Raw genomic sequence first — 24,864 nt, forward strand, 5'->3', positions numbered from 1 at the left:
CTGAGGCTGGATTTGAACTCAGGCCCTACTGCCTCCAGGGCCGGTGCTTTATCCGCTGCTCCACCTAGCTGCCCCCCTCTTTTTTCTTTTCTTTAAAATCAATCATTAGTTTGTTCATTCATTTGTTTGTTCATTTATTCATTTGTTTATTGATTCATTATTTGTTTGCTTGCTTGTTTGTTGGCCAGGCATAACAGCAAACAGCTGGATTTTCTGTTTCAGGAACCCTAAATTATATTGGGAGATAAAATACTGGTCCTGGAGACAGGAAGACTTGAGTTCAAATTCATCCTCAGATACTTTCTAGCTGTGTGACCCTGGGCAAGTCACTTCACATCTATATGCCTCAGGGGGATAATAAAGCCTACCTGGAGGATCAAATGAGATAAGCAAATATGTATGACACTTTGAAAAACTTGAGAGAAAATACAAATACTAGCTGTTCTAGCTGTGTTGATAGCAATTTCATTAATTAATTCATCTCTCTTTTCTTTCCCTCCCAGAGAGCCTTCCCCTATGATAAAGAATAAAAAAAAAATGTGTGTGTGGGGGGGCGGAAGAAGTCAGGTCAACAAACCTAGTCACCACATGAGCCTAGTCTGTTATCTTTTGCCCTGTGCTGGTATCTGTGGTCCCCACCTCTGCACAGAAGCTGAGGGAGGTGAATCTGCCCAAGAGCCCCCAAGCCTGGAATGCATTCCCTCTTTCTCTCCAGCTAAAGAGGTTCTGCTAAGCTCAGGTACCACCTTCCCCACGTTCTCTCTTCTCCAATTTCCTCTTCTTCATTTCTCCCAGTGTATTCTCCCAGGAGAAGGTGGAGACTTCTTTTTCAGGGTTTGATTCTCTAGTGCTTAAAGGCTCAAAGTAGACATTCAAGGGGTGTCTGTTAGAATAGATTGGGCCACTGGCTACTTGAGGCCTAATTTCTGTATTCAAATAGAACATTGTATTGGCTTAGCAGGATCCTGTGTTATGGTGAGAGCTGAGAGGTACCTTAAAGGTCCTCATTTTCCTTTTACAGATGAGGAAACTAAAGCCCCAAGAGCTAACGTACTCTAAGATAGACAACTATTAAGTAACTGAAGCAGGTATTGAATCCAGATCCTTGACTCCAAATCCAGGACTCTCTCCACTGTATAAAATTCTCTCTTCTGTTTCACAGTATGACCTTCATCACTTCACCTTCACCTTTCTAGACCTCAGTCTCCTCATCCATAAAATAGGGATAATGAACCTTGTCCTCCCTTCCTCCCCTGCTGTGGTAGGCACCTTAAAGTGTAATTCATATGGGAGTTCCTGGGATTCTCCCCAGGACAGGGCTGTATTGGTTGGCTATTTCTCCCAGGGGGCCAGGACTAAGGAACATGATCTCTAAACTAGGGAGGATCTCAGAGGTCACTGAAATCCAGCCCATACCTTGAACTCTATGCTGATTCAGGAGGTTTGGAAACCTCCTTTTTTCCACAGTAAATTCAACAATTAAGTATTTATTCTGTGAAGCACACATTCTTAAAGCAGGGTGAAAAACAAAGATTAGACATGCAAAATATATTCATATAACTCTTATATACAATAGTTCTTACTATGTCTATTAGAGAGGTGCAGGCTCTGTTGAGCCACTATAAGGCCATCAGTGGCAGAATGCTCATCACCTTATTTGAGTTTCTCTAGGACAGCCCATTTGCTTTAAGGTTTTGGTTTTTTCCCTTATTCCCAAATCAGACCATCTGTATCTTCCACCTATTATTGTATTTCTGCTCTCTGGAATATCTTTGAAATCCCCATCCATAATAAATGTTTTTTGGGGGAGTACATATCTGGCCTCAGACACTTCATAATGACCTAGCTGTGTGACCTTGGGCAAGTCACTTAACCCCATTGCCTTGCAAAAAACCACAAATAAATAAATGAATGAATGAATGAATGAATAAATAGATAGATACTTTTTGAATGACTTGATCCAGGCAGAACAAACAGAATCCTTTCCCCACATGCTTGTCCTTCTGATTCTACTCATGTTTGTCTCTCCCCTCTCCCCCTCCCTCTCCCAGGTCTTCTCTTCTCCAGTCTAAGCATCTCTCTTTCCTTCAGATGATCCTTGGGGAATGGGCTCTAGCTCTTCTTTCCCCTCTTGGTGTTCCATCTTATCAAGTCCCTTCAAAAGCATTATTTCCAGAATTGAGCTCCACACCCCAGCTTTGGTCTGAACAGGATACAGCAGGGCTATTATTTACAAATGTGAAAATATAATTATCTCTCAAAGAATAGTGCTTAGCACTATTTGTGTGGCAAACAGTAGGCACTTTGTAATTGCTAGTTCCCTTCCCCCTTTTCCCTGGCTCATACAGTGAGGTTAATGCCACCTATGATCCCATTACTTTTGGGGGTGATCTATGTCATAATCTACATTCATTGAGCCTGGGGTCCACTCAGATCCCCAGATCTTTTTCACACGAATGTCTTTCTAGCCTTATCTTCCTTCAACCTGACCAGCTCTATCACTCTCCTTCAAGTCCCTCCCCCCTACCTTCTGGCCTTTTAAGAAAACAATGAACTCTTTGGATAAGAGCTTGGGTCCTTTCCAAACTTACAGTTCAGAACAAAATGTTTGCTTTGACAGCCCTGCTGCTTTCAGAAATAAGACCAAGAAGAACCCCACAGAGGGGCTGGCGGCCTACCCATCACACATGAATTTCTAAAGGTCTGAATAAAAGGCAAACTGTCCCCACCCACAGGGTAACTTCAGGAGAAGTGGGAGGACATCAGAAACACAGAAGACCCAGAAGTGTAAGGGACAGACAGCCTCAGGACCAAAAGTGAGCCACGGTGGGAGACAAAGAACCATGATTTACAAGATAACATGGAGGAGTCCTCAGAAACATCTGGGCTTTCCTCAGTTAGGCAAACTTCTATAAATGAAAGGAGTTGGCTTTAGCAAATAGAAATTCAATGACTTGCCCAAAGTCACACAAATGGCCAAGATGGTATTTGAACCCAGTTTTTCTGGGAATATCACTATTCCATGGTACCCCCTTTCCCATGGGACCCAGTCCCATTGGAAAGAGGTCTGCCCCTATAAATGACTTCTTTTTTCATCTTGGCTATTCTGTGGTTCTGTTTTCTGAGTCTGAAGCACGTAGTTAGCAATGATCAGGAAATGACCAAGGGTTCCGCCGGGAAACTGAAACAAGGCAAGGGAAACTCCTCCCTCTGATCAAAAAAAGAAAAAAAACCCCAATCTAAAAAGACCACAGAAATGGAAAGTGGAAAGTGATGTGTATGCATAGAGCTGCAACCCCAAAGTTCCGACCTGGTTCTGTTAGGGAACAGCAGAAGGAGGTCAGGACTGAGATGCAGAGGATGACCAAGGAAGCCTGATGTCCTCTGGCCTCCTGAAGAGCTTTCTTCAGGAAGGCAGTTCCTGTCCACTCTCCATGAAGCTGAGCCCAGAAGGGAAGGGTCCACGGGACCTAGCCTACAGGTGAAGAGTGAAGATGGTTGTAAAGAGACTCAGAAGGGCTTCCTAGCTTCCGAGCTTCACCTCATTCCTAGGTGACCACGGGCAAGTCCCATCACCTCACTAAGTGATGATTTTTCATCTGTAAATGAGGGAGTTAGACTATGTGGACTCTGAAGTCTACCCCCTGGAGACAGTAAAGGTTAGGTTAAGAAGTTCAAATTTCATCTCAGTCACTTAACAGCTATGTGACCTTGGGTCACTCGCCACTTAAACCTAAGTTTTCTGTCAATGGCATCTACTTTAGAGGGATATTTATTGTGAAGATCAAATGAGTAAAATATATAATACACTTGTAAACCAGTAAATATCATATAAAGGCTATGATTATTTTCTTCTGTAGAAATGGCAGCTGTTTTCTCTCCTCACTTTCTCCAGATTTGAGGTTCCAAGTAAAGGGATCTTCTTGTTATTCAGTTGACCTGCTCCAACCTCTCTTCCTCTGAGCCTGGAAAGCTTCCCTTTTCCCCCCTGTATCCTTTTAGAATCATTAACTTCCTACAAAACTCAACTCAGGGGCTGACTCCTTGAAGCCTTTGTGCCCCCTTTGATGGTTAGAATTCCTTCTCCTAATACCTCTGGTTACACTTTTGTGGCTAGGTAGAATGGAAACTCCTGAAGGCAGGTGCCAGTTCAGGTTATTGTTTCTGAATCCCCTTTGCTAGTCAGTTCCTTGATCAGTAAATCTGTTGAATTGTAGCTGGGCCAGGTAGGTGATATGATGGATAGAGCAAAGGGTCTGGAGTCAGGAAGACTCAACTTTCTGGGTTCAAATCTGGCTTCAAACACTTGCTGACTGTGTGATCCTGGGCAAGTCACATCACCCTTCTTGCCTCAGTTTCCTCATCTGTAAAATAAGCTGGAGAAACAAATGACAAACCACACCAGTATCTTTGCCAAGAAAGCTCCAAATAGGGTCACAAAAGAGTCAGCTATGACTCAACAAGAAAAATTGTAGATCCAACTAAAGGCCTGGGCATCAGCTATGGGTGCACTTGACCATCTGCTTATTAACATCTAGGCAAAAGGAACAGACCAGCAGGAACTGATCAAAGGTGAAGGTGGAATCCAACTTTAAATTGGATTAGGTTCAGAAGAAATTTAGACATCAATGTAAGAACCGAAGGAATTCTCAGGGTTTGTGTAGTTTTTGACTAGTCTGGTTCTGATTACGGTGACTAATGGATGCAGCAAAGTGGTCATATTATTTCTTCTGAATCCCTTGGGATGAAGGTGTAGAAGGAAGTATAGAGGGGGTAAACTGAGTCTATGAGATGAGAAACAGTTTGTTCAAAGTCTCACAACTCATCCTATAGGTCAGAATACAATTTTATAGGATTTTTAAGAGTTTCAAATGAAGCCTAGAAGGGGTCATAATGGTAGGAAAGAGAGTGAAGGTTGAAAACTATTTCTCCTTACTCTCAACTCAATGCTCTTGCTCAGGCAAGTCAACAAGTGCTTATTAAGTGTCTACTGTTTACACAGCACCTGTGCTACAAAGACAAAACAAGGCAGACCCTGCCTCAGAGGGGGTAGTGTTGTATTTCTTAAGCTAGAGGGACATCAGCAACCTACCTCATTCAATTCATTTTAAGATGTAGGAAACTAAAGTCTAGGCGCTTGAGGTAAATGAGTGCTGAGGTAGGATTTGAACCGAGGTTCTCTGCCTCCAGAGCCAGTGAGGGATGTAGCAAGCACATAGACAAGTAAATACTAGATAAGGAGAATATAATTTCACAAAAGGAGAGAGCACTGGTAATTCGAGAGGGAGGGCTTAGAAAGATTCCAGTATTTAGCCAGTGTCTGGCTCATCGACACAAATGCTGATTGATCCATTTGATGATTGATATGGCTCCAGGGTTGGTGCCCTATCCTTTGGGCCACCTAGCTGCTCCCCTTGAACTTAAACACACACACATACAAACACAAACACACAGTCATATTCAGTGACCCCTGAGATATGCTTTGAAGGAAGCTAGGAATTCAATGAGCTGAGGTGGGGATGCATGCATGGAGCACTGCCAATACAAAGACAGGGAGGTAGGAGATGGAAGGTCACATATGGGGAACACAATTAGATGTTTTTCACTACTTCCTATTTATTTTGTTTTTATTCTGCACGATGATAATAAGTTCCATCTGTAGTTTTCCTCTTCATACTGACTCATCAGGAGTCAATACAAATTTTCATTTTGGATCAGACTCTTTAGGTCTGGAAGGGATCTTTAGTCCAGCCCCTTCCTCTTACCAAGGAGGCTCAGAGAAATGAAGAGACTTGGAACAGCTAAGTGGTACAGTGGACCTGAGTTCAAATCCAACCTCAGACACTTGATATGTACTTAGCTGTGTGACCTTGGGCAAGTCACTTAACCCCACTGCCTTGCAAAAACCGAGAGAGAGAAAGAGAGAGAGAGAGAGAGAGAGAAGAAAAAAAGAAGAAAGAAATGAAAGGACTTGCTTAAGATCACACAGCTAGTGAATAATCAATTAGGATGTCAGAATTTGAACTCAGACCCAATCTCAAGTTCAGCAATCATCACTTGTTTCCCTTTCTCCAAAGAGGAAACAAGCTAGATTATTATTGAAACAAGTGTAAACAAACCCTCCCTCCTTAAAGCTCCTCTGAGAGTGGGAAAAAATATTTTTTTGAACAGGCAGATAATTTGCAAGCAAGAAGGCTTTTGTATGAGTGTCCCTGAGGGAGTTCGGAGCAGTTTCATAATAAGCAAAAGTAGTTCTTGACTTCTCTCTTTCTCTGTTTTTTTAAAATGTGGATGTCATTTTAGTTGTTCAGGAAACTGTGACGTCGGCTTTGTCTGGCCAGGGGTGGAGAATTCTGAACCTGCTTTCAGCTACAAAGAGCTCCCAGCCACATTTCCCAAACTAGTGGCTCAGTGGAGGCTGGAATGGTCACCATGCGACATCCGTGGATGCACACCCAGAGGACGCTCCTGGCTCTGGCTCTCCTGCTCCTTGTGGAATCCTTCGTCCAAGGTAAGGCTCACTCCTGCTCATGTCCAGTTTATTTTTAAAATGGAAACTGATAGCCTTGGGGGAAGCATCTGAGATGGTGGTAGATTGACATAAGCACAACCATTGCTCTTGAGTTGGAAGGGACCTTAGGGATCAGTTCATCTAATCCCCGCATTTTACACAGGGGGAGACTGAGTCTCAGAAAAGGAAGAGTACTTAGCCAAAGTCACCCAGAGCAAGAAGATTCAGTCTCTTATAGTGGATGTTGTCTCTCCCACTCTTTGGAGAACAGCAATGTATTATTTTGCATTTAGCCCTTCTTGATATATTCAAATGTGAGCAAAAATGGAGTGGCAGGTGTTTGATTGTGCCTTTTATCCAACTGGAAACAGGGACCCTCTGCAGAACCTACTCTGGTGCCTTACTCTAGTAGAGGGCACTCTGCATTCTCTAAGGCCTCTAAGCAAAGATCAAATTCTAGAAGCTCCTTCTAACTGGAAAGATTTAAAAAACGTGCTCCTGAAGGGTTGTGTCTATCATCCTAGAACGAAGGGAAAACTGAGGCTGGAAGCAGGGTGATGAATTTTTTCAGAGAGACACACATGAAGACCAGGGTTGAGACAATCAGCAACCTCAGAGTAATGAACCATAATATGAAAATCCACATAATTTAATGGATAATAGTCTTGGGTTCTTGTGCCTAATCTAGCTGGGTGAGTCTCTCAATGAGTGCCCAAGATCACTAACTCTAAGACAGGGTAGTTTGGAAATAGTTCCTTCTTAAAATAATATGATTTGTTCATCAAATGAATAGGTTTACAAAGGAAACAAATTATATTGAATACAGGAGGATTTTTTAATGTATGACTCTGTGTGTGTGTGTGTGTGTGTGTGTGAGCTCAAGGGGAGCAGCTAGTTGGCCCAAAGGATAGGGTACCATCTCTGGAGTCAGGAGGACCTGAGTTCAAATCCAGCCTAAGACACTTTATATTTACTGTCTATATAACCCTGGGCAAATTACTTAACCACAATTACCTTGTACAAACCAACCCCCCCCCCCCAAAGTTCATGGATCTCAGAGGAAGAACCCCTGCTCTAAGACTACACAGATGAGATGGTGATCTATCTCAGTGAAGGGAGTGTCCACACTAGGAGCTCTCCACATTGGATATCATAAATATGCCCCCCCTTGCAAATCAAAAAACACAGAGGTAGGAATAAAAAATTGGATTCTAAAGGGAACTTTGTAGACTATCTAGCCCAATCTCTTAATTTAACAGGTGAGAAAATTGAGGTCCTAGAAGTATCTGAAGTAGGATTTGAATCCAGGCCTTCTTAATTTCTAATCCAGCTTTCTTTCTTCATGTGGGTTGATGTACTCATTGATGTGATGGGTTGATGTTGTTTTAAGATGCTATGATGGTATTATCTTCTCATTTGGTCCGACCTCAAATACCACCTCTTGTTGGTTTAAAGAAGAGAGGTTTAGCAAAGCTGAATAATGTATTTACTTGGTTCTATTTTTAAATTGATGTTAGGATCAGGAAAAGGAAACTCAGGGCGGCTAGGTGGCGCAGTGAATAGAGCACCGGCCTTGGAGTCAGGAAGACCTGAGTTCAAATCCGACCTCAGGCACTTAATAATCATCTAGCCGTGTGGCCTTGGGCAAGCCACTTAACCCCATTGCCTTGAAAAATCTAAGGAAAAGGAAACTCTTTTGTGAAATATGTAATCATTCGCCTGAATTTCAGCAAGATGATCAGAGTGAAACCTAGCAATAAGCTGGTCACCTAAAGACAGGACAGTTTAAAGAGGAGGTTCTGGTTCTAAGAAATGAGTCAGTATGTCCCATCCCTGTCTTGCATTCACTAAGCTGAGGGATACTGGGAGAATAATTTTACCTGTCCTTCCATTGTGTCTATTTGCAAAATTGTGATTGTGATCCTCCTATTCCCTCCTGCGTAATTTATTGGCAGGGTGGCCATATTTAGCTAAAGCTAAGCAAAAAAATTGTTTAAAAGGAAGAACCCTTGAACAATTAGCTCCTTTTTCCTTGGGGAAGCCCGAGGACAAGCCCACAAAATGACCTAGGGACACATTTACAAGGGCCAGCTATTAAAGAAAATGTCGAATCACCATGACAAAGAGGTACTGGATTTGTTTATGAGGGGTGACTTCAGGTTGTCATACTCTGGGTCCCTGTCTCCAGTTGGATAAAAGGCACAATCAAACACCTGCCACTCAGTTTTTGCTCACATTTGAATATATCAAGAAGGGCTAAATGCAAAATAATACCTTGCTGCTCTCCAAAGAGTGGGAGAGACAACATCCACTATGAGAGACTGGATATTCTTGCTCTGGGTGATCTTTTCTCCCCTTCATTCGGGAGGTTAAAGGCACAGGGGTCTCAGCTGGTCGTGCTCAGATTAAAGATTTTGAAATTTCTGTATTGTTGGATCCCTTGGTTTAATTCATTATTTAAATCGATCCTACTGCCACTGGTATCCTCTTTTTCCCAGATGAAGAAACCAAAGCTCAAAGTTCGGTGACTTGCCCAGAGTTATCCAACTGGCAAGTGACAAAGGAAGAATTTGAACTCAGGTCTGGCTCTGGGTCTGGCTCTTAATTCTTGCACTTTGCTAGGTAATCTCTAATTAAAAAGGAAAAATGAATAAGAAAAAAAAATCTAAGTTAATGAATTTTCTAGACCAGTTCTTTCTCTCTTTTTTTAAAAAAAAATCTTTTGACAGCCTGGTGAAGGATAAGGATCCTTTTTCAGCATTATATTTTTAAATAATTGAAAGAAATGCTAAATTCAGTTAGAGTAATAGAAATCAAGATTTTTTTTCCCATCCAAATACGCAGACCCTCTGACAGCTCTCCACAGACATCAGGCAAAGGACTTCTGATCTACACTTTTAGCTTTAGAGAAGACTTAACTCAGTTGATGAGATACAAGTCTGAAAAGGCAATCTGTTATGTCTTAGCTACTCTTGTGTCTTAGCACGATGCTAAGCACAAAGCAGGCACCTACTAAATATTAATAAACAAATGATCTGGGGAACCATTTGAGAAAATGAATTTCCCTCCCTTTAGTGCAGAGATGAGGGATAATGGATGTGGAAGGTTGCATAGTAGAATATTGCCTATGTGCTATCTTTGTTACACTTAAAGGCTTTCTGGGTAAGGAGGAAGGAGAGACATAATGGAAAAATTAATGGGACTTCAAAAAAATAAACTGCATCATCAAAATAAGATAGTTTTTTTAAAAAAATGTTGTTTTTCATGGAAACAATATAAAGACTTCCTTCTTTGGGGGATGGGGGGAGGGAAGCAAGATTAGGGGAAAAATTGTAAAACTCAAAATAAAGAAAACTTTCTAAGAAAAGTTGTTTTTATGGGGCAGCTAGGTGGTGCAGTGGATAAAGCACCAGCCCTGGAGTCAGGAGTACCTGGGTTCAAATCCAGTCTCAGACACTTAATAATTACCTAGATGTGTGGCCTTGGGCAAGCCACTTAATCCCATTTGCCTTGCAAAAACCTAAAAAAAAAAAAGTTGATTTTAAAATTTGTTGGTAGGACATTGAATGAATAAACATCAGCATTTCTGATTCACATTTCAACACAACTTTGGGGTCTTTTGTTTTCAGAATTTCATGAACATGTTACATTTCTCACTAAGCATCTATGTGATTCTTTTTGACTGTCAACTCTCCTCAGTGATATGTGTGTCTAAGAGAAAAGTTAGCTTAATTTCAGTAAGCTAACTTGAAATTATTTGGGTAAATATTCCTTAGAGATATGACCACATGTGGATCGAGTTAGTTCTAGACTCTGCCTTTCAAGAAGGCCATTGACAAACTGGAAAGTGTCCCAAAGAAGAGAATGTGGTTGAATAAGAGACTCTGAGTGGGCCATAAGAGGATCAGTTGAAGGAACTGGGGACCATTAGCCTGGAGAATAGGAAATTTCATTGGGGAATGAGAGCTGTCATATGGACTTGCTTGACTGTGCAGAACTAGAAGCACCAGGTGAAAGATATAAAGAGACAAATTTGAGCAGGAAAATCTTAACGACAATTAGTCCTATCCCAAAGGGAGAATGTTTGGGTTTGGAGAGATAGTGAATTCCCCATCATTGGCTGTTTCTGAGCAAAGGTTGTATGGTCACTTGGGTGGTATGCTGCCAAGATGGTTCTTGTTCAGGCACAGGTCAGAGAAATGGTCCCTGAAGTTCCTTCTGTCTCCAAGATTCTAGGAAAATGTAATTGGCAGGTGCAAATTGGAATCAACCCTAAACAGAGAAAGTCCCTAGAATTTAGGGCAAGGTCTTGCTCTAAAACTGAAGCTAATGAAATTTAGTAAAAAGTAGAGAGATTAGTCAGCTCTAAGATCTGTCAATGTGTTAATAAAGGGATAGTGGGATTTTCTCCAAAAAATCCCATCAGGGAAATACCCTTATTAAACTTCTTGCTGTTCAGTCATATCTGACTGGACAAAGTTGCCTTGGCAAAGATTCCCAAGTAGTTTGCTATTCCTTCTCCAGTGTGTCCTCATTTTACAGATGAGGAACTGAGGCAACAGGAGGTAAGGGACTTGCCCAGGGTCACATAACCAAGTAAGTATCTGAAGATGGATTTGAACTCAGATCTTCTGGTGCTCTATTCCCTGTTAAACTTGAGACAGATGGAAAAGAAACTTAAGATATAACAGAAAGGGGGGCGGCTAGGTGGCGTAGTGGATAAAGCACCGGCCTTGGAGTCAGGAGTACCTGGGTTTAAATCTGGTCTCAGACACTTAATAATTACCTAGCTGTGTGGCCTTGGGCAAGCCACTTAATCCCATTTGCCTTGCAAAAAAAAAAAAAAACTAAAAAAAAAGATATAACAGAAAGGGCTATAATAAGGAGAAACAAGAAAATAAGAATTTGTTCCTGTGGGTAAGCTGATGACTTCCAAAAACATATTTACCTCCAGGTCCACATAACCAGAAGTCTCTTACATTCCTTGAACTGAATTATCTCTTGAGCATCTCAAACTTGACCAGTCCAGAACAGCGGGAAGCATCTTTCCAGCAAAACCTTCCCTACTTCCTGTTATTATAGAGGTCACCACCAAATGTCTAAGCTAAAAGCACCCTTGTCATTCTTGATTCCTCAGTCCCACCTCACATAGCCAATCTGTGGCCAAATTTTGTTGCTTCTATCTTCATGACATCTTTCCTATACTCATATAACCAGAACTCTGGTTCACAGCTCTAGTCTCTTTCATTGAACCACTGGACCATTGATTCATCTCCTCAAGCTCAAGTCTCTGGCCAGTTCAGTTCATCCTGTTTGAGAACCACTAATGAATGTCAAACTTAGTTTTCTCATCAACCCATGAGAACCCAAGAATTATCTTCTGTGGTACAGTGTAAATCCAGCTTTATCATGCTAAATTCACTTTCCAGGAAGATACTGTTGAAAAAACAGATCTCTTCTTTTCCCCTCATGAATGAAAGGTTTTTTGTGATGATTATTAGAAAGTGATTGCAGAGGATCTGAGAGCGGCCTGGTTTATCAAATAGCAAAGTATGAGTTCAGTTCCACCTCTGAGACCCCACTTACCCTCTCACTGTCTTCAATCATTCTCTAAGACTACACATGGTTGCAGATAACTCCCTCTGCTGTGACATCACCTATGTACATTGTGACTTATTCATGCAAGATAGTCTTCAACATTTATCCTTTGGCAAACTTTTGAGATCCATATTTTTTCCTACCACCCTTCCTTCCCACCCCCCTCCCCATAGCTGTGAACAATCTGATATAGGTTGTACAGTCCATAATGATTTTACAGAGCCCCCTGCTTTCAATGATTACTGTAATTAATATAAAAAGGGAATGTCTTTTGAAAAAGAGGAAAACTATTAAAAACAAAGAACTTCCTGCCTTCTCTGGAGCAAGTCTAGTAGGTCACATCCTACGTTGTCCCAGGACATCTAAGGCCAGCTGGTCCAAGCTCCTAATTTTACTGATAACTTTGGAGTCTGGAATGCCTGCGTTTGGATCCTGCCTCAGTTATGTATTGCCTATATATGGGACAAGTCACTAGCTTCTCTCGGCCTCATTTTCCTCATGGATGAATGAAGAAAACATCTATTAAGCGTTTATACTATGTGTAAAATTCTGTACTTCACCTAGTCAGTCAGCAAACATTTAGTAAGCTAGGCAGGGTGAGTGTGGACTCCAAAGAGATCTATGATCTAGTCCCCATCCTTAAACAACTTACATTGTAATGAGAAGAGGCCATGCCCATAGACGGTTTCAGCTGCAGGCCAGATGGAAAGGTCCCATGGTCCTCGAACTGCAACAACAAAGCAGATGGTAACACTTCTTCTGACTCATTTCCTTCGACAAAACAATCTTTAATGTTGAACCATTTGACCATGGCAAAAATGTTGGTGTGAGAGTTTTTAAAGAATAATTTATTATGAATTTTAATTTAGATAGTAATCAAACAAAATACTTGAAAAAATACATTTTAATGTGTAAAATTCCCAAAGCAATAAAAATCATTCTTTCTGTTTTCCTTTCAGCTGCCATTGTTGTAATTCATTCCTCTATCTGTGTCTATATGTGTGTATATATATATATATATTTATATTCCATTATATATATATATCCATATATGTATATATATATATATATATATATATATAATACATTTTTTTTTAGTTTTTTTGCAAGGCAAATGGGGTTAAGTGGCTTGCCCAAGGCCACACAACTAGGTAATTATTAAATGCCTGAGACTAGATTTGAACCCAGGTACTCCTGACTTCAGGGCCAGTGCTTTATTCACTGAGCCACCTAGCTGCCTCTATATTTTCTTTTTTTAAAAAAGATTTTATTTATTTTGAGTTTTACAAATTTTTCCCTTATCTTATTTCCCTCCCCCACCCCCACAGAAGGCAATTTGCCAGTCTTTACATTGTTTCCATGGTTGTATATATATTTTCATTATCTGTATATACATATATACACAAGGTTGTAAACACATCTGAGTATGTGTATATAAATATATATTATGTACTGTGTACTATACATTTTTTTGAGAACTTCCCTTTCTGGGTCTTTGGTAGCTGTGAGTGCTGAAAAGGTAGGCTGTCAGAGGCAGTGGCTGGGTCCCTTCTCCACGTTGGTTGCTCCCTTGAACAGTGGAAGAGTTCATCAGTAAGTAATAATAGCTAATAATTCCTCTCCCCCCAGGACTGTTGTCTTCTATGGCCTTGAGCATTCAGCTCTGGACTAGTCTATGTCCATGAAATGGTCTGGCAGAGTTGGACAGTGAGGTTAAGACTTGTCATCAAGTTTCTTAATACTTTAAGCTTTGCAGAGCACTTTGCAGCTAGGGGCTTGGAGTCAGAAAGATCTGAGTTCAAATTTAGCCTCGGACACTTACTGTGTGACTCTGAGTAAGTCACCTAATCCTGTTTGCTCAGTTTTTTGATCTATAAAGAGCTGGAGAGGGAAATGGCAAACCCACTCCAGTATCTTTACTAAGAAAACCCCAAGGGGCAGTTAGGTGGTGCAGTGGATAGTGCACTGGCCCTGGAGTCAGGAGGACCTGAGTTCAAATCTGCACTTGGACACCTAATAATTACCTAGTTGTGTGACCTTAGGCAAGTCATTTATGCCCTCCCACCATTACCTTGCAAAAATCAAAAAGAAAGAAAGAAAGAAAGAAAGAAAGAAAGAAAGAAGGAAGGAAGGAAGGAAGGAAGGAAAGAAAGAAAGAAAGAAAGAAAAAAAGAAAGAAAGAAAGTCCTAAATGGGGTCACTAAGAGCCAGACACAACTGAAATGACCAAACAGCAAAAACATCTGCACTCAGTCATCGGGCCGGACGCCCCTAGCAAGTACTTACAAATTGTCTTCCACCATGACCAGGACCCTACAGCAACACGACTAGGTCACAATGGAAACTCCTCAGAAGAACTGAAACTTGAGAAGATCGAAGTCTGTTCCCTCGGTCATCGTGGTGGGGAAGTGGAGAACAGGCAGGACGGTTTTGTGTTCATCAAACTATCCAGGGAGAAGCCACCTCAGTAAAATTTAGAAGTCTTCTACACCAGCCCAAGGGGGGGGAATTTGCTTGGGCCACATTTGCTTATGAGTCAAGATGGTTAAAGAAGGGGAAGAAGGATTCTCTTTTTTGAAAGTAAAACCCCTAAATCTCTCCATTCAGTTTCTCAACCACGCTTTGAGAGCCCACTTGGTGCAATGTCTTACTCTAACCCCTGAGAGAGTTATTAACAAAAACAACGAATAGCTTTTCTCTGTGATGGACAGTCCATCTCCACCTCTTTCCCGAAGCTGCTTCCTTCTTAGCTCCATCTTTCCCTAACTTCCTTCAAAGCCCAGATAATGAGAAAGACTCCAGCAAACAGAACACAAAGCTGGCCTCTTGTGGAAATGAGGCCTGCAGTCTTTAAACCGGGTCTCTGTTTTTGTTGTTTTAGGTTTTTACAAGGCAATGGGGTCAAGCGGCTTGCCCAAGGCCACACAGCTAGGTCATTATTAAGTGTCTGAGGTTGGTTTTGAACTCAGGTCCTCCTGACTCCAGGGCCGGTGCTCTATCCACTGCACCACCTAGCTGCCCCTCAATTTTTTTTTAAAGAAGTATATGGGGAATCCCTGATAAATTAGAGAGGTTCCCTAAGTCTTCCTGATCCACTTGCCTTACAAACTGCCCATATTTTAAAGTAGCTTGTTTTTTATTTTTTAATTTTTTTGTCATTCAAGAAAAATTTTCTTTGAGTTTTACAATTTTCCCCCCAATCTTGCTTCCCTCCCCCCACCCCCACAGAAGGCAGTCTGTTAGTTTAAAGTAGTTTGCTAATCCTTCTGGCCAATCATTTCCATAGATTCCAAATTGTGCCCTCTCTTTCCCTCTTGATGCTTTGGATCTATCTTGTAATCCCTATATATAATCCTCTTAGAAGAATGGAAACTCCTTGAGAACAGGAATTCTTTCTTTCTTTTTTTTTCTTTGTATTCTCAGCTCATAGTTCAGAAACTCGAACATAGGAAATGTTTAGTTAATGTTATCGAATTGAATCAGACCCATCCCTTGACCTCGAGTTTACTCTCTAGTAATGTCTACTTTTCTCTTTTCCATCATTCTCTCAGCGCAATTTCAAACCAAACTGGGCCCCTGAGACCTCTAAGTAAGACTTCTGAGGAAGGTGTAGTGTCCAGAGAAACAGTCCAGGCCATTTCCCTCAGTTTTTTGGATCATCTCCAGAATAAGGAGCTTTTCTCAGCCAGGCAGGATGGAGTAAGGCTACTCCCACACTGAAGGGAAGGCAGTCTTTGTTCATTCTCTGCTCTCCTCCAGCCCCACCCCTCAGCAAAGCGTTTTCTCTTAATTTTCTCTTAATTTCAATCTATTTGGGGGGGAATTCCACAGTTTAGAAGATTTAGGGGGAAATAGATTCCTTATTCTAAAGCAAAGTATCAGGTTCTCATTAAGGCAATAATTCACATATGAGTAGGTGGTTTCCATCTTTCTCTTTATGATTCCTCAGAGCTGAGACATTTGAATTCTGGGGGTGGAAGACAGTCCCCAAAGTGGTGACAAAGTGGGGGGGAGTTCTTGAAAATTAGCTGTGGTTATTTCACTTAGACACTTCTTCCACCTATTCCTCACTGTTTATAATAAAACAATTAGGATTCATAAAGATTTCCCAAGCTTTGGCCCGGATAAGGAAATGAGAAAATGTTCCTTCCTTCTTTCATTTCAGTACCATCAGACTCAGTTGATATATTTTATTGGGTTTTTTTCCCTCTCCTTTTTATTCTTTGTTACTGGGGCTAGCTCACCAGGGATGGGAAAAGGAATATATTTTAAAAGTATATGTAAAAAGAAAAGATATCAATACAAAAATATTTACAGAATGATTTCCTTGGATCACCCCATTTTAAAACAATGTATGAAAATGAATGGAGTGAAGGATTTGGAGTCAAGAGGACCTGAGTTCAAATTCTACTTTTTAGGGGAGGCTAGGTGGCGCAGTGGATAAAGCACCAGCCTTGGAGTCAGGAGTACCTGGATTCAAATCCAGTCTCAGACACTTAATAATTACCCAGCTGTGTGGCCTTGGGCAAGCCACTTAACCCCATTTGCCTTGCAAAAACCTAAAAAAAAATGAAAACAAAACAAATTCTACTTTTTAGCTGTGTGATTTTAAACAATTTGCTCTTCTTCTCTGAGCCTCAATGTTTTCATCTGTAGTTTGGGGATAATAGTTCTTATGTCGAAGGGCTTTGGAAGGATCTAATGATAGATCTAAAGAGCTGTGGAAAACTTTCCAACTATGCAAGTGTGGGCTCTTAATCTTTTTTGTCACTCTGCTGTGACCCCTAAATTAGGAAGTGTTTGTGGATGACACTATTTTGTCTTATCTAATGAAAAACACCCCGGAGACGTTTACATCACGGAAAGGTCGGTATTGACTTTCCTTTACACTTCCTGTTATAGTTGACATTGCTTCACAGAAAGGCCCCAGACCTGCCACTGTTGTCTGGTTTCTCTAAGCACTGGGTGAGGGAGGTGATGGATGTCTCCCTCTGCTGGGGAATGTGATGGGGTAAGTTCCAGGAAGGCTCCCTGAAGGGATTCGCCCATCCCGGTAGGATAATTATGTCTGCTTTTTAAAGGAATGTGGTTAAACCACCCCACTTTTCCCGGGGTTCAGGTTAAGAAGCAGGTCTGCCTTTACAAGTTGAAGACTAAGCATTTATCCATTTCTATTCCGGCTCTGATGGCTTCCTATGGGATCCCTAGAACTTGTGGGGGAGCCCCTAAAAAAGTGAGGGTACTGATGGAAAGTAAGGTCCACGTGGACAAGTGGGGGGGGGCAGAAAGAGAAGGAAATTTGCTTCTTCACTCTCTAAAGTTCCAGATCCCTATGACGTGAGAGCTCAAATAATATCCCCCCTCTAATCAATCGGCCAACCAGCCTTGAATAAGAGTCCATGTTGATTTGCCTCTCATCACATTCAATCTAGATCAATGTATACCACGGAAACAATGTAAAGATTAAGAGACTGCCTTTATGGGGGGTGGCAGGAGGAAAGCAAGATTGGGGGAAAAATTGTAAAACTCAAAATAGATTTAAAAAAAATTTTTAAAGAGTCTTCTATGTGCTAGGAAGTGGGTTTTGCACTAGGGTTTCAAAAACAAAAACCTTAAGGAGATAACTTGTACAGATTTAGAAACAGACAACATCTCTACAAGATGATTTGGGGTTGCAAAGGACTAACGGCTGAAAGGATCCAGAAAGTGTCTATCACATTTTACTCTGTTGTTACCTCTTCAAGAACCTGCGCTCTCAAAGACTATGCCAGCTGAGGGCAAGTTCTGGCAGATTGTGCCATGCTGGAATGCCATCTAATGCTACCTGGGGCTGGCAATAGGCAGAGCTCCCTTGCTGAGAACCGATCTGAGTAGACTAAGCTCATCACCAATGAGTACCATGGCCCACTGGTGCCATGACTTTAGTCATGGCAATCCTTGAAGCAACAATAAAAATGCAAAAGAGCTGTTGTTCTCTCATGCCTCCCCCTCTGATTCTGCCATGATTGGTGATAGGATGGTGGAGAAGGGAGGCAGAGAATTCAAGCACTTGGGTATGGGAGCTCCCTGTCCAGTGACTGAGAGATTGGGTTGCATTAGCCTGTGATTTCACTGTCCTTAAGCATTTTTTCCCTGTTTATTATCTAATGATGCACATTAAAACATAAGTATAGAACAATGCAACAAAACAATATTCACTTCACAATAAGTGATTACCAACTATTTTATATAATAGAAAAACACTCTGAAATCACATTTCTGGGGGCAGCTAGGTGGCATAGTGGATAAAGCACCAGCCCTGGAGTCAGGAGTATCTGGGTTCAAATCTGGTCTCACACATTTAATCATTACCTAGCTGTGTGGCCTTGGGCAAGCCACTTAACTCCATTTGCCTTACAAAAAAACTAAAAAAAAAAAGAAATCACATTTCTTTTTTTTAAATTTTTTTTATTTTTAAGGCAACAGTGTTAAAGTGACTTGCCCAAGGTCACACAGCTAGGTAATGATTAAATGTCTGAGGTCGGATTTGAACTCAGGTCCTCCTGACTCCAGGGTCAGTGCTCTATCCACTAGAAGTCACATTTCTTAAAGAAATTTTCTTTTATCCAAAAACAAAAAAAGACAAGCAAGTACAGACTTTAAAAAGCAACTGTGTTGTTAAAGAGTGGAAGCCTTCCTTGGGCAAGCCACTTAATCCCATTGCCTTGCAAAAACCTAAAAAAAAAAAAGAGTGGAAGCCTTAAGCCTGTTTTGAAAAATAACAGTCACAAATAATGAAAACTGTACAAATGAAACATTTGTGTATCAAAATGACACAAATAGTTCAACATTTCATTATATTGTCTATCTAACTTTTAATGAAGACTTTTGGAATTAGATCTCAAAATATAATTGGTAAATGATAACCATAAGTATTGATTCAGTCACTAGGAACTGTATTTAACAAAATACATATAAAGTCTATAGCAAATTGATTTAAAAATTAAAGTAAAAAAGAAATACACTGAAGATGCTTTACCCATCAGGCATGTATTATCCAAATTTTAAATGTGATCAGCAAAAGTTTTGACTATGTCAGAAGTGCTATGCTAAAAAAAATAAAATAATTTAGTTACTGAACATGCAGAGACTTCTGCCACAAATCTACTCATTTGCCAGCTGTTCCAGTGAAATATAATCTTAAAACATCGATGAGGATAACAGTTTAGCTTATTTTCAGTATATAGAGAATATACTTTTTAAAAAAAGGAGACTATGGGGAAGATTAGGTAGCATATTAGATAAAGCACTAGCCATAGCGTCTGGAGGACTTGGGTTCAAATGTGGCCTCACATAATTAATTGGAGTGTGATCTTGGACAAATCACTTAACCCAGATGGCAGAGAGAGTGAGAGACAGACAAAGACAGAGAGAGTGCCTGGAATACAATTGACCCTTAAAAAATGGTCCTTTCGGGGCAACTAGGTGGCTCAGTGGATAGAGCACCAGTCCTGGGTGGGGAAGACCTGAGTTCAAATCCGACATTAGATACTTAATAATTACCTAGCTGTGTGACCTTGGGCAAGTCATTTAACCCCATTGCCTTGCCCCCCCAACCCCCCCAAAACAAAAGTGCAACTTCCCATGCTCTCTCTATTGGATATTTTTTGAAAGTCTGTGAAATGGTATAAATCTACCTCCACAGTATTTCATTAGACAAATATTACAAAAGAAAACTAAGTTTGCTAAAGCTGGATGTGGTGAGAAGATGGAGAATCCATTTAGATATCCCTAATCATGTATGGACACTTTATTTGCTCAGGTTTTCCTGCCCGGAGGGCAAGATACCATTGGGTTCGATGTCGCCCAGATAGCCTTTCTGCTAACTGCATTGAAGAAAAGGGACCATGGTTCAACATGCCAGAGAATGTCGATGATAGGATCGTCAATCCTCCAGTGGATCCATTTCTGTAAGTAAATCAAACTTCCTTCTCCAAAATTATATTGAGCTGAAAAATTATTTCACTCAGTCTTTTTGTGGGTCCTGCTACTCTAGAATTTGATTAGAATCATTATTTAAAGGTATTTGGTTTGGGGGAGAGCTCAGGAGAGTCTCGGCCTTTGCTCTGCTACCTTGACTCCATCCCCAAATCATTTATCTTTCAAAAAACATTTGTTGGGTTTTGGTTTTTTTTTTGTTTAGATTTTTGCAAGGCAAATGGGGTTAAGTGGCTTGCCCAAGGCCACACAGCCAGGTAATTATTACACCACCTAGCTACCCCAAAACATTTGTTTTTTTTTTTACTACAAATTTTGTAACAATCAACAAAAACAATAATTCTAGGGAAATAAGAATCTCGAGATCAGAGGCTACAGAAAAGTCAAGAACAGTAAGAGATCATGTAACTTTGGGGAGAGTTGAATGAAGCTAGGTCACAGAACATTGCGAAGAGAAAGGAAAGAAGGTGGTAACTGGGTGTGTAGGAGATTCATTTTTTTTTTCCTTCATTTTCGAAGAAGACAGGGAGGTGATGCCATTATAGGCACGTGAATTGGATTTGAGTGAGGGGCTGAGTCACCAGCCTCACTTTCTCCCCCAGAGCCATCTGGGTCCAGTGACCACTGGAGATGGCCCTGGATGCAAAGCAAGCAGGATTAAGTGACTTGCCTAATGTTACACAGTTAGTACCAGTCTCCTGACTCCAAGGCCAGTGCTTTATCCACTGTGCCACCTAGCTGCTCTGGGAGTAGATAGAGCATCAACCCTGGGAGTCAGAGGATCTGAGTTCAAATTCGTTCTCAGACACTTAATAATTACCTAGCTTTGTGACCTTGGGCAAGTCACTTAACCCCATTGCCTGGGAAAACCCCCAAAAATAAAAAAAAGAGAAAGGCAAGGAAGTGAAGTGTGGGCTGTAGATGGTCATTCTTAAGGAGTTTGAGGAGGGTAGATTAAAGCTGAAAACTAGTGGAGATAGATGAAAATAGTGAGAATTTTTTTTGAGGGTGAAAGAAATAGATGTATTCATGGGCAATTGGGAAGCAGCCAATAGGGAGAAATTGAAGATGAGAGACTAGAGATGATGGGAAGAACCTGCTAGAGAAGACAGGATAGAATGAGACCAAGAATGCATATAGAAGGGTTTGGGAAAGAAACCTAAATGAAGAAGGAAATAGTAGTAGAAGGCATCAAGGAATGTGAGATGAGAAGAGGAGAAAAGGGGCTTCTTGGCAAATAGGCTCCATTTTCCTATACATAATATATGTATACATGCAGAAATATGCATATTTATATACACACACACATAAACAGCCATACATAAATCTCCTCCAACTAGAATGTTAGCCCCCCACGGGCAAGAACTAATTCACTTTTGCATTTGTAGTGTTGACCAATGTCTGGCACATAAGTGTTTGATGCTTGCTGACAGACTGATGGATTGTTTTTATCACCTTGGACAGATGATCATGCAACCTTTGCCCCAAAACAATTGGTGATGGGGAACCTGCTACCCACCCCCAAGGCAGCCTGCCTGTGAAGCAACCGTGTGTTCTGTTGTAGAGATTTTTGTTCAGTTGTGAGTTGGACTTGAGGCAGCTTGAGGTCCTCCCTGAAATACTGGGCTCCCCATTGCTCTAGATTTTAGCCTTAAATAATAATTCAGCTTCCTCCCAATCCTTCTTTTATTTGTCTTAAACAAAGTCTTGCCTGATATTCTTCACGGATTATAAAGTCTGACTTCCATTTCTATTCTTCAGAATGAAGAGACCCCAGAATCCGGTGGAAAAGTTCCTTTTCTCTGAGGAAGATCCTTGGTCCATCTCCGGCTCAGGCTCTGGCTCTGGCTCGGGCTCAGGTTCAGGCTCAGGGTCTGGCTCTGGCCCTGAATCCTTACCTGAAATGGAAACAGAGCCAATAGATGAAGAGGATTTCTACAATTTCAGAGTCCCAGAATATAATAATGTTGGGCAAAAACTAACAGAGGAAGAACTGATCATCTAAAATGGAAGCTCTCCCCAAACTTGAAGGCTGATCAGATGGCATATGGCAATTATAGATAAGAAACAATTAGCTCCTGGGGGAAAAAGTGCTTTATAAAAAATGTAAACCTTCTGGAAGAGCTCCTTCAGTCTAGATCTCTTTTTTTCTCAGTAAAAATCTTACCATTTACATATGTCCATTTATACATGAACTCAATCACCATCTCCTGTTTGCTCACACATATAACATCTCCGGTCTCCATGCTTTTGCCCAGGTTCATGTAGATCTTTACCTTTACTTCTTGGAATCCCTTAGAGCTTCCCTGCAGGCTCAGCTCAGATGCTGCTGCCTCCAGGAAGCCTTTCCTGATTCCCCCAGTTATTAGAGTCTCTTTCCTTCAATAATTTTGTATTCAGTTATCTATGACACCATTCTATCTCTTCCATTAAAATATAATCTCCTTGAGGGCAGGAACTGTTTTGATTTTTTTTCCTTTGAACCCTTCACAGTGTCTTGAATGTAGATATGTTTAGTAAAGTTTTCTTAAACTGAGTATAGAATGGTAGAGCTGGAAGAGATCTTGGACATCATCACACCCACTCTGCCCTACTCCCATTTTGCAAGTGAAGAAACTGAGGCTCAGAAAGGTAAAGCCAATTGTTCAGAATCATGGCTAGTAAAGAAGTAAGGGTAGGATTCATACAGAGTAATTTGGGTGGCAGGTCCAGTGTGTCTTCTGTGGCAATCTCTGTTTCCTCTGTGTATAAAATGGATCACATCTTTATGCCGAGAAACCATGGAACCTGTCTACCCAGTGCCATCAAACTCAGCTAGAAACTAGGCCACTAAGTCATACACGAGGATCTCTGTGGGCTGCCCATTGACTTAGAAAACCATAAATTAACTATCGGTGTTTTATTGTATTTTTATTTATTGTGTTAAATATTTCCTAACTACAGTTTAATGTCGTTCAGGTCACACTGGGGAGTGTGGTTGGTTACATCTTAGACCATCAGCACATTTGATGCCTCCAGTCTGGACCAACTGAATTACCTCACAAGGCTGATTAAAAGGGGGGGGGGGAAATGAACCTGTTTTAAAATTTGGTGCATACTTTCATATAAATATATGAGAATATATATGAGGGGCAGCTAAGTGGCGTAGTGGATAAAGCACCGGCCCTGGAGTCAGGAGTACCTGGGTTCAAATCCAGGCTCAGACACTTTATAATTACCTAGCTGTGTGGCCTTGGGCAAGCCACTTAACCCCGTTTGCCTTACAAAAAAAAAAAAAACCTAAAAAAAATAAAAAGAGAATATATATGAGAAGCAAAGTATTGGGGAGAAGATGTTAGTTTCTGAATTCTTTCTTCCATTCTTGGAGCAGTCATTCCCTTTGAAAATGAATGCATACAAGTTCAGATTTTCTTTATGGGAAAATGACAGATACCTTATAAATTTCCCAATGTAGATTTGGGTTGCAGAGCATGGAGCACATGGCTGCCCAATATTATCCCTTGTTTAATTGATTCCTAGATCTCAGCCATTATTTTCCTGGAGCCCTAAATCACTTCTATTTGATAAAATTCCAAATGGAAAGATTTGGGTCTTTTTCTGAATCTAATACTGCTTCATCTTCTTCCCTGGATATTTGTACATCCTTGATGTTACCTAATTAAAGCAAAATTACAACAAAACCAAAGTGATATTGCCTTCAGTCTCTGCTCCCAGACCAAGAATTGTTTTTAAAAAAATTAATTGTCCTTTTAACAGAGTAAGTTTAAAATATTGCAATGAGTGTAAAGGGTGGGCCTAGAATTAGTGAGTCACTCCACAGAAGACAAAAACCTCCCAGAATCACCAAGTTTCCCGATAAGAAGGAACCACTATAACTATCTAGTCAAATCCAGAGGAGCAAGAATCTCCTCTATGTATTACCTCTTCAACAAGTGACCCTTCAACCTTTGTTGAAAGACTTCTAGTCAGGGGACACTAGCATATAGGCCCTTAATCAATGCTTTTTAAATTGAATTAAATTTAATTGACTTGACTAGAATCAAGTGGAATTGAACCCACTGCCGCACAAAGGCCCATTCTACTTTGGGACAGTTTCTTCTAACATTGACCTGGCAGTTTGCATCCTAGCATCTTCTACCTGTGCTACCCTCTGGGGCGGAAAAGCCAGTGCCTTGGGGCCAAACACTTGAACTTAATCAAGAATGGGATCCTTAAAGATCTTCCCTCTTCCTTTGTTCCTAAGGATGCCTCTAATTCTGTCCTCTTTTGTTTCTCTATGGAAATGAAAACACTTTTTATCAACTTGATAAAAAACTTTTCTAAAGATTATGACCATGGCTCAGTGGATAGAGCACCTGAGTTCAAATGCAGACTCAGACAATGAATACCTAGGGGTGTGATCTTGGGCAAGTTACTGGCTTGCAAAAATAAAAAAAAATAAATAATGAGAAATTAATAATAATATTTATACAGTACTAATGTGTCAGTCAATTGTTCAGTTATCTCATTTGAGTCTCACATTCATCCTGGAAAGCAGGTGCTATCATTTGTCCTATTTTACAGTCGAGGAAACTGGTAAACAGTAAGTTATTTGCCCATGATCACCCAGCTAGTCAAGGTCAGAGGCCAGGACTTGGATCTTCCTGACTCCAATGTGTCACCTAGCTAGCTGGACTGTCTGGAATCACAGCCCAGGATTTTCTTCACAACCAAGTCATTCAGAACCATCCAGTAAACCGGAATTTTTAAGAATTTTGACCACGAGACTTCTCAAACTT

The 24,864-nt window shown here is 40.8% G+C and overlaps 1 protein-coding gene across 1 annotated transcript; it reads left to right on the forward strand.

Annotated features, from left to right (window-relative positions):
- The first annotated feature begins 6,332 nt into the window (after positions 1-6,332).
- SRGN (serglycin) lies at positions 6,333-24,548 on the forward strand. The gene is made up of 3 exons (XM_074232416.1): positions 6,333-6,511; positions 19,911-20,058; positions 21,848-24,548. Exons 1-3 carry the CDS (start codon positions 6,424-6,426, stop codon positions 22,089-22,091), a joined length of 480 nt encoding a protein of 159 aa, XP_074088517.1. The 5' UTR covers positions 6,333-6,423; the 3' UTR covers positions 22,092-24,548.
- The last annotated feature ends 316 nt before the right edge of the window (positions 24,549-24,864 follow it).

Source organism: Macrotis lagotis, chromosome 4 (genome assembly GCF_037893015.1).
Source record: "Macrotis lagotis isolate mMagLag1 chromosome 4, bilby.v1.9.chrom.fasta, whole genome shotgun sequence".
Lineage (NCBI taxonomy): Eukaryota > Metazoa > Chordata > Mammalia > Peramelemorphia > Peramelidae > Macrotis > Macrotis lagotis.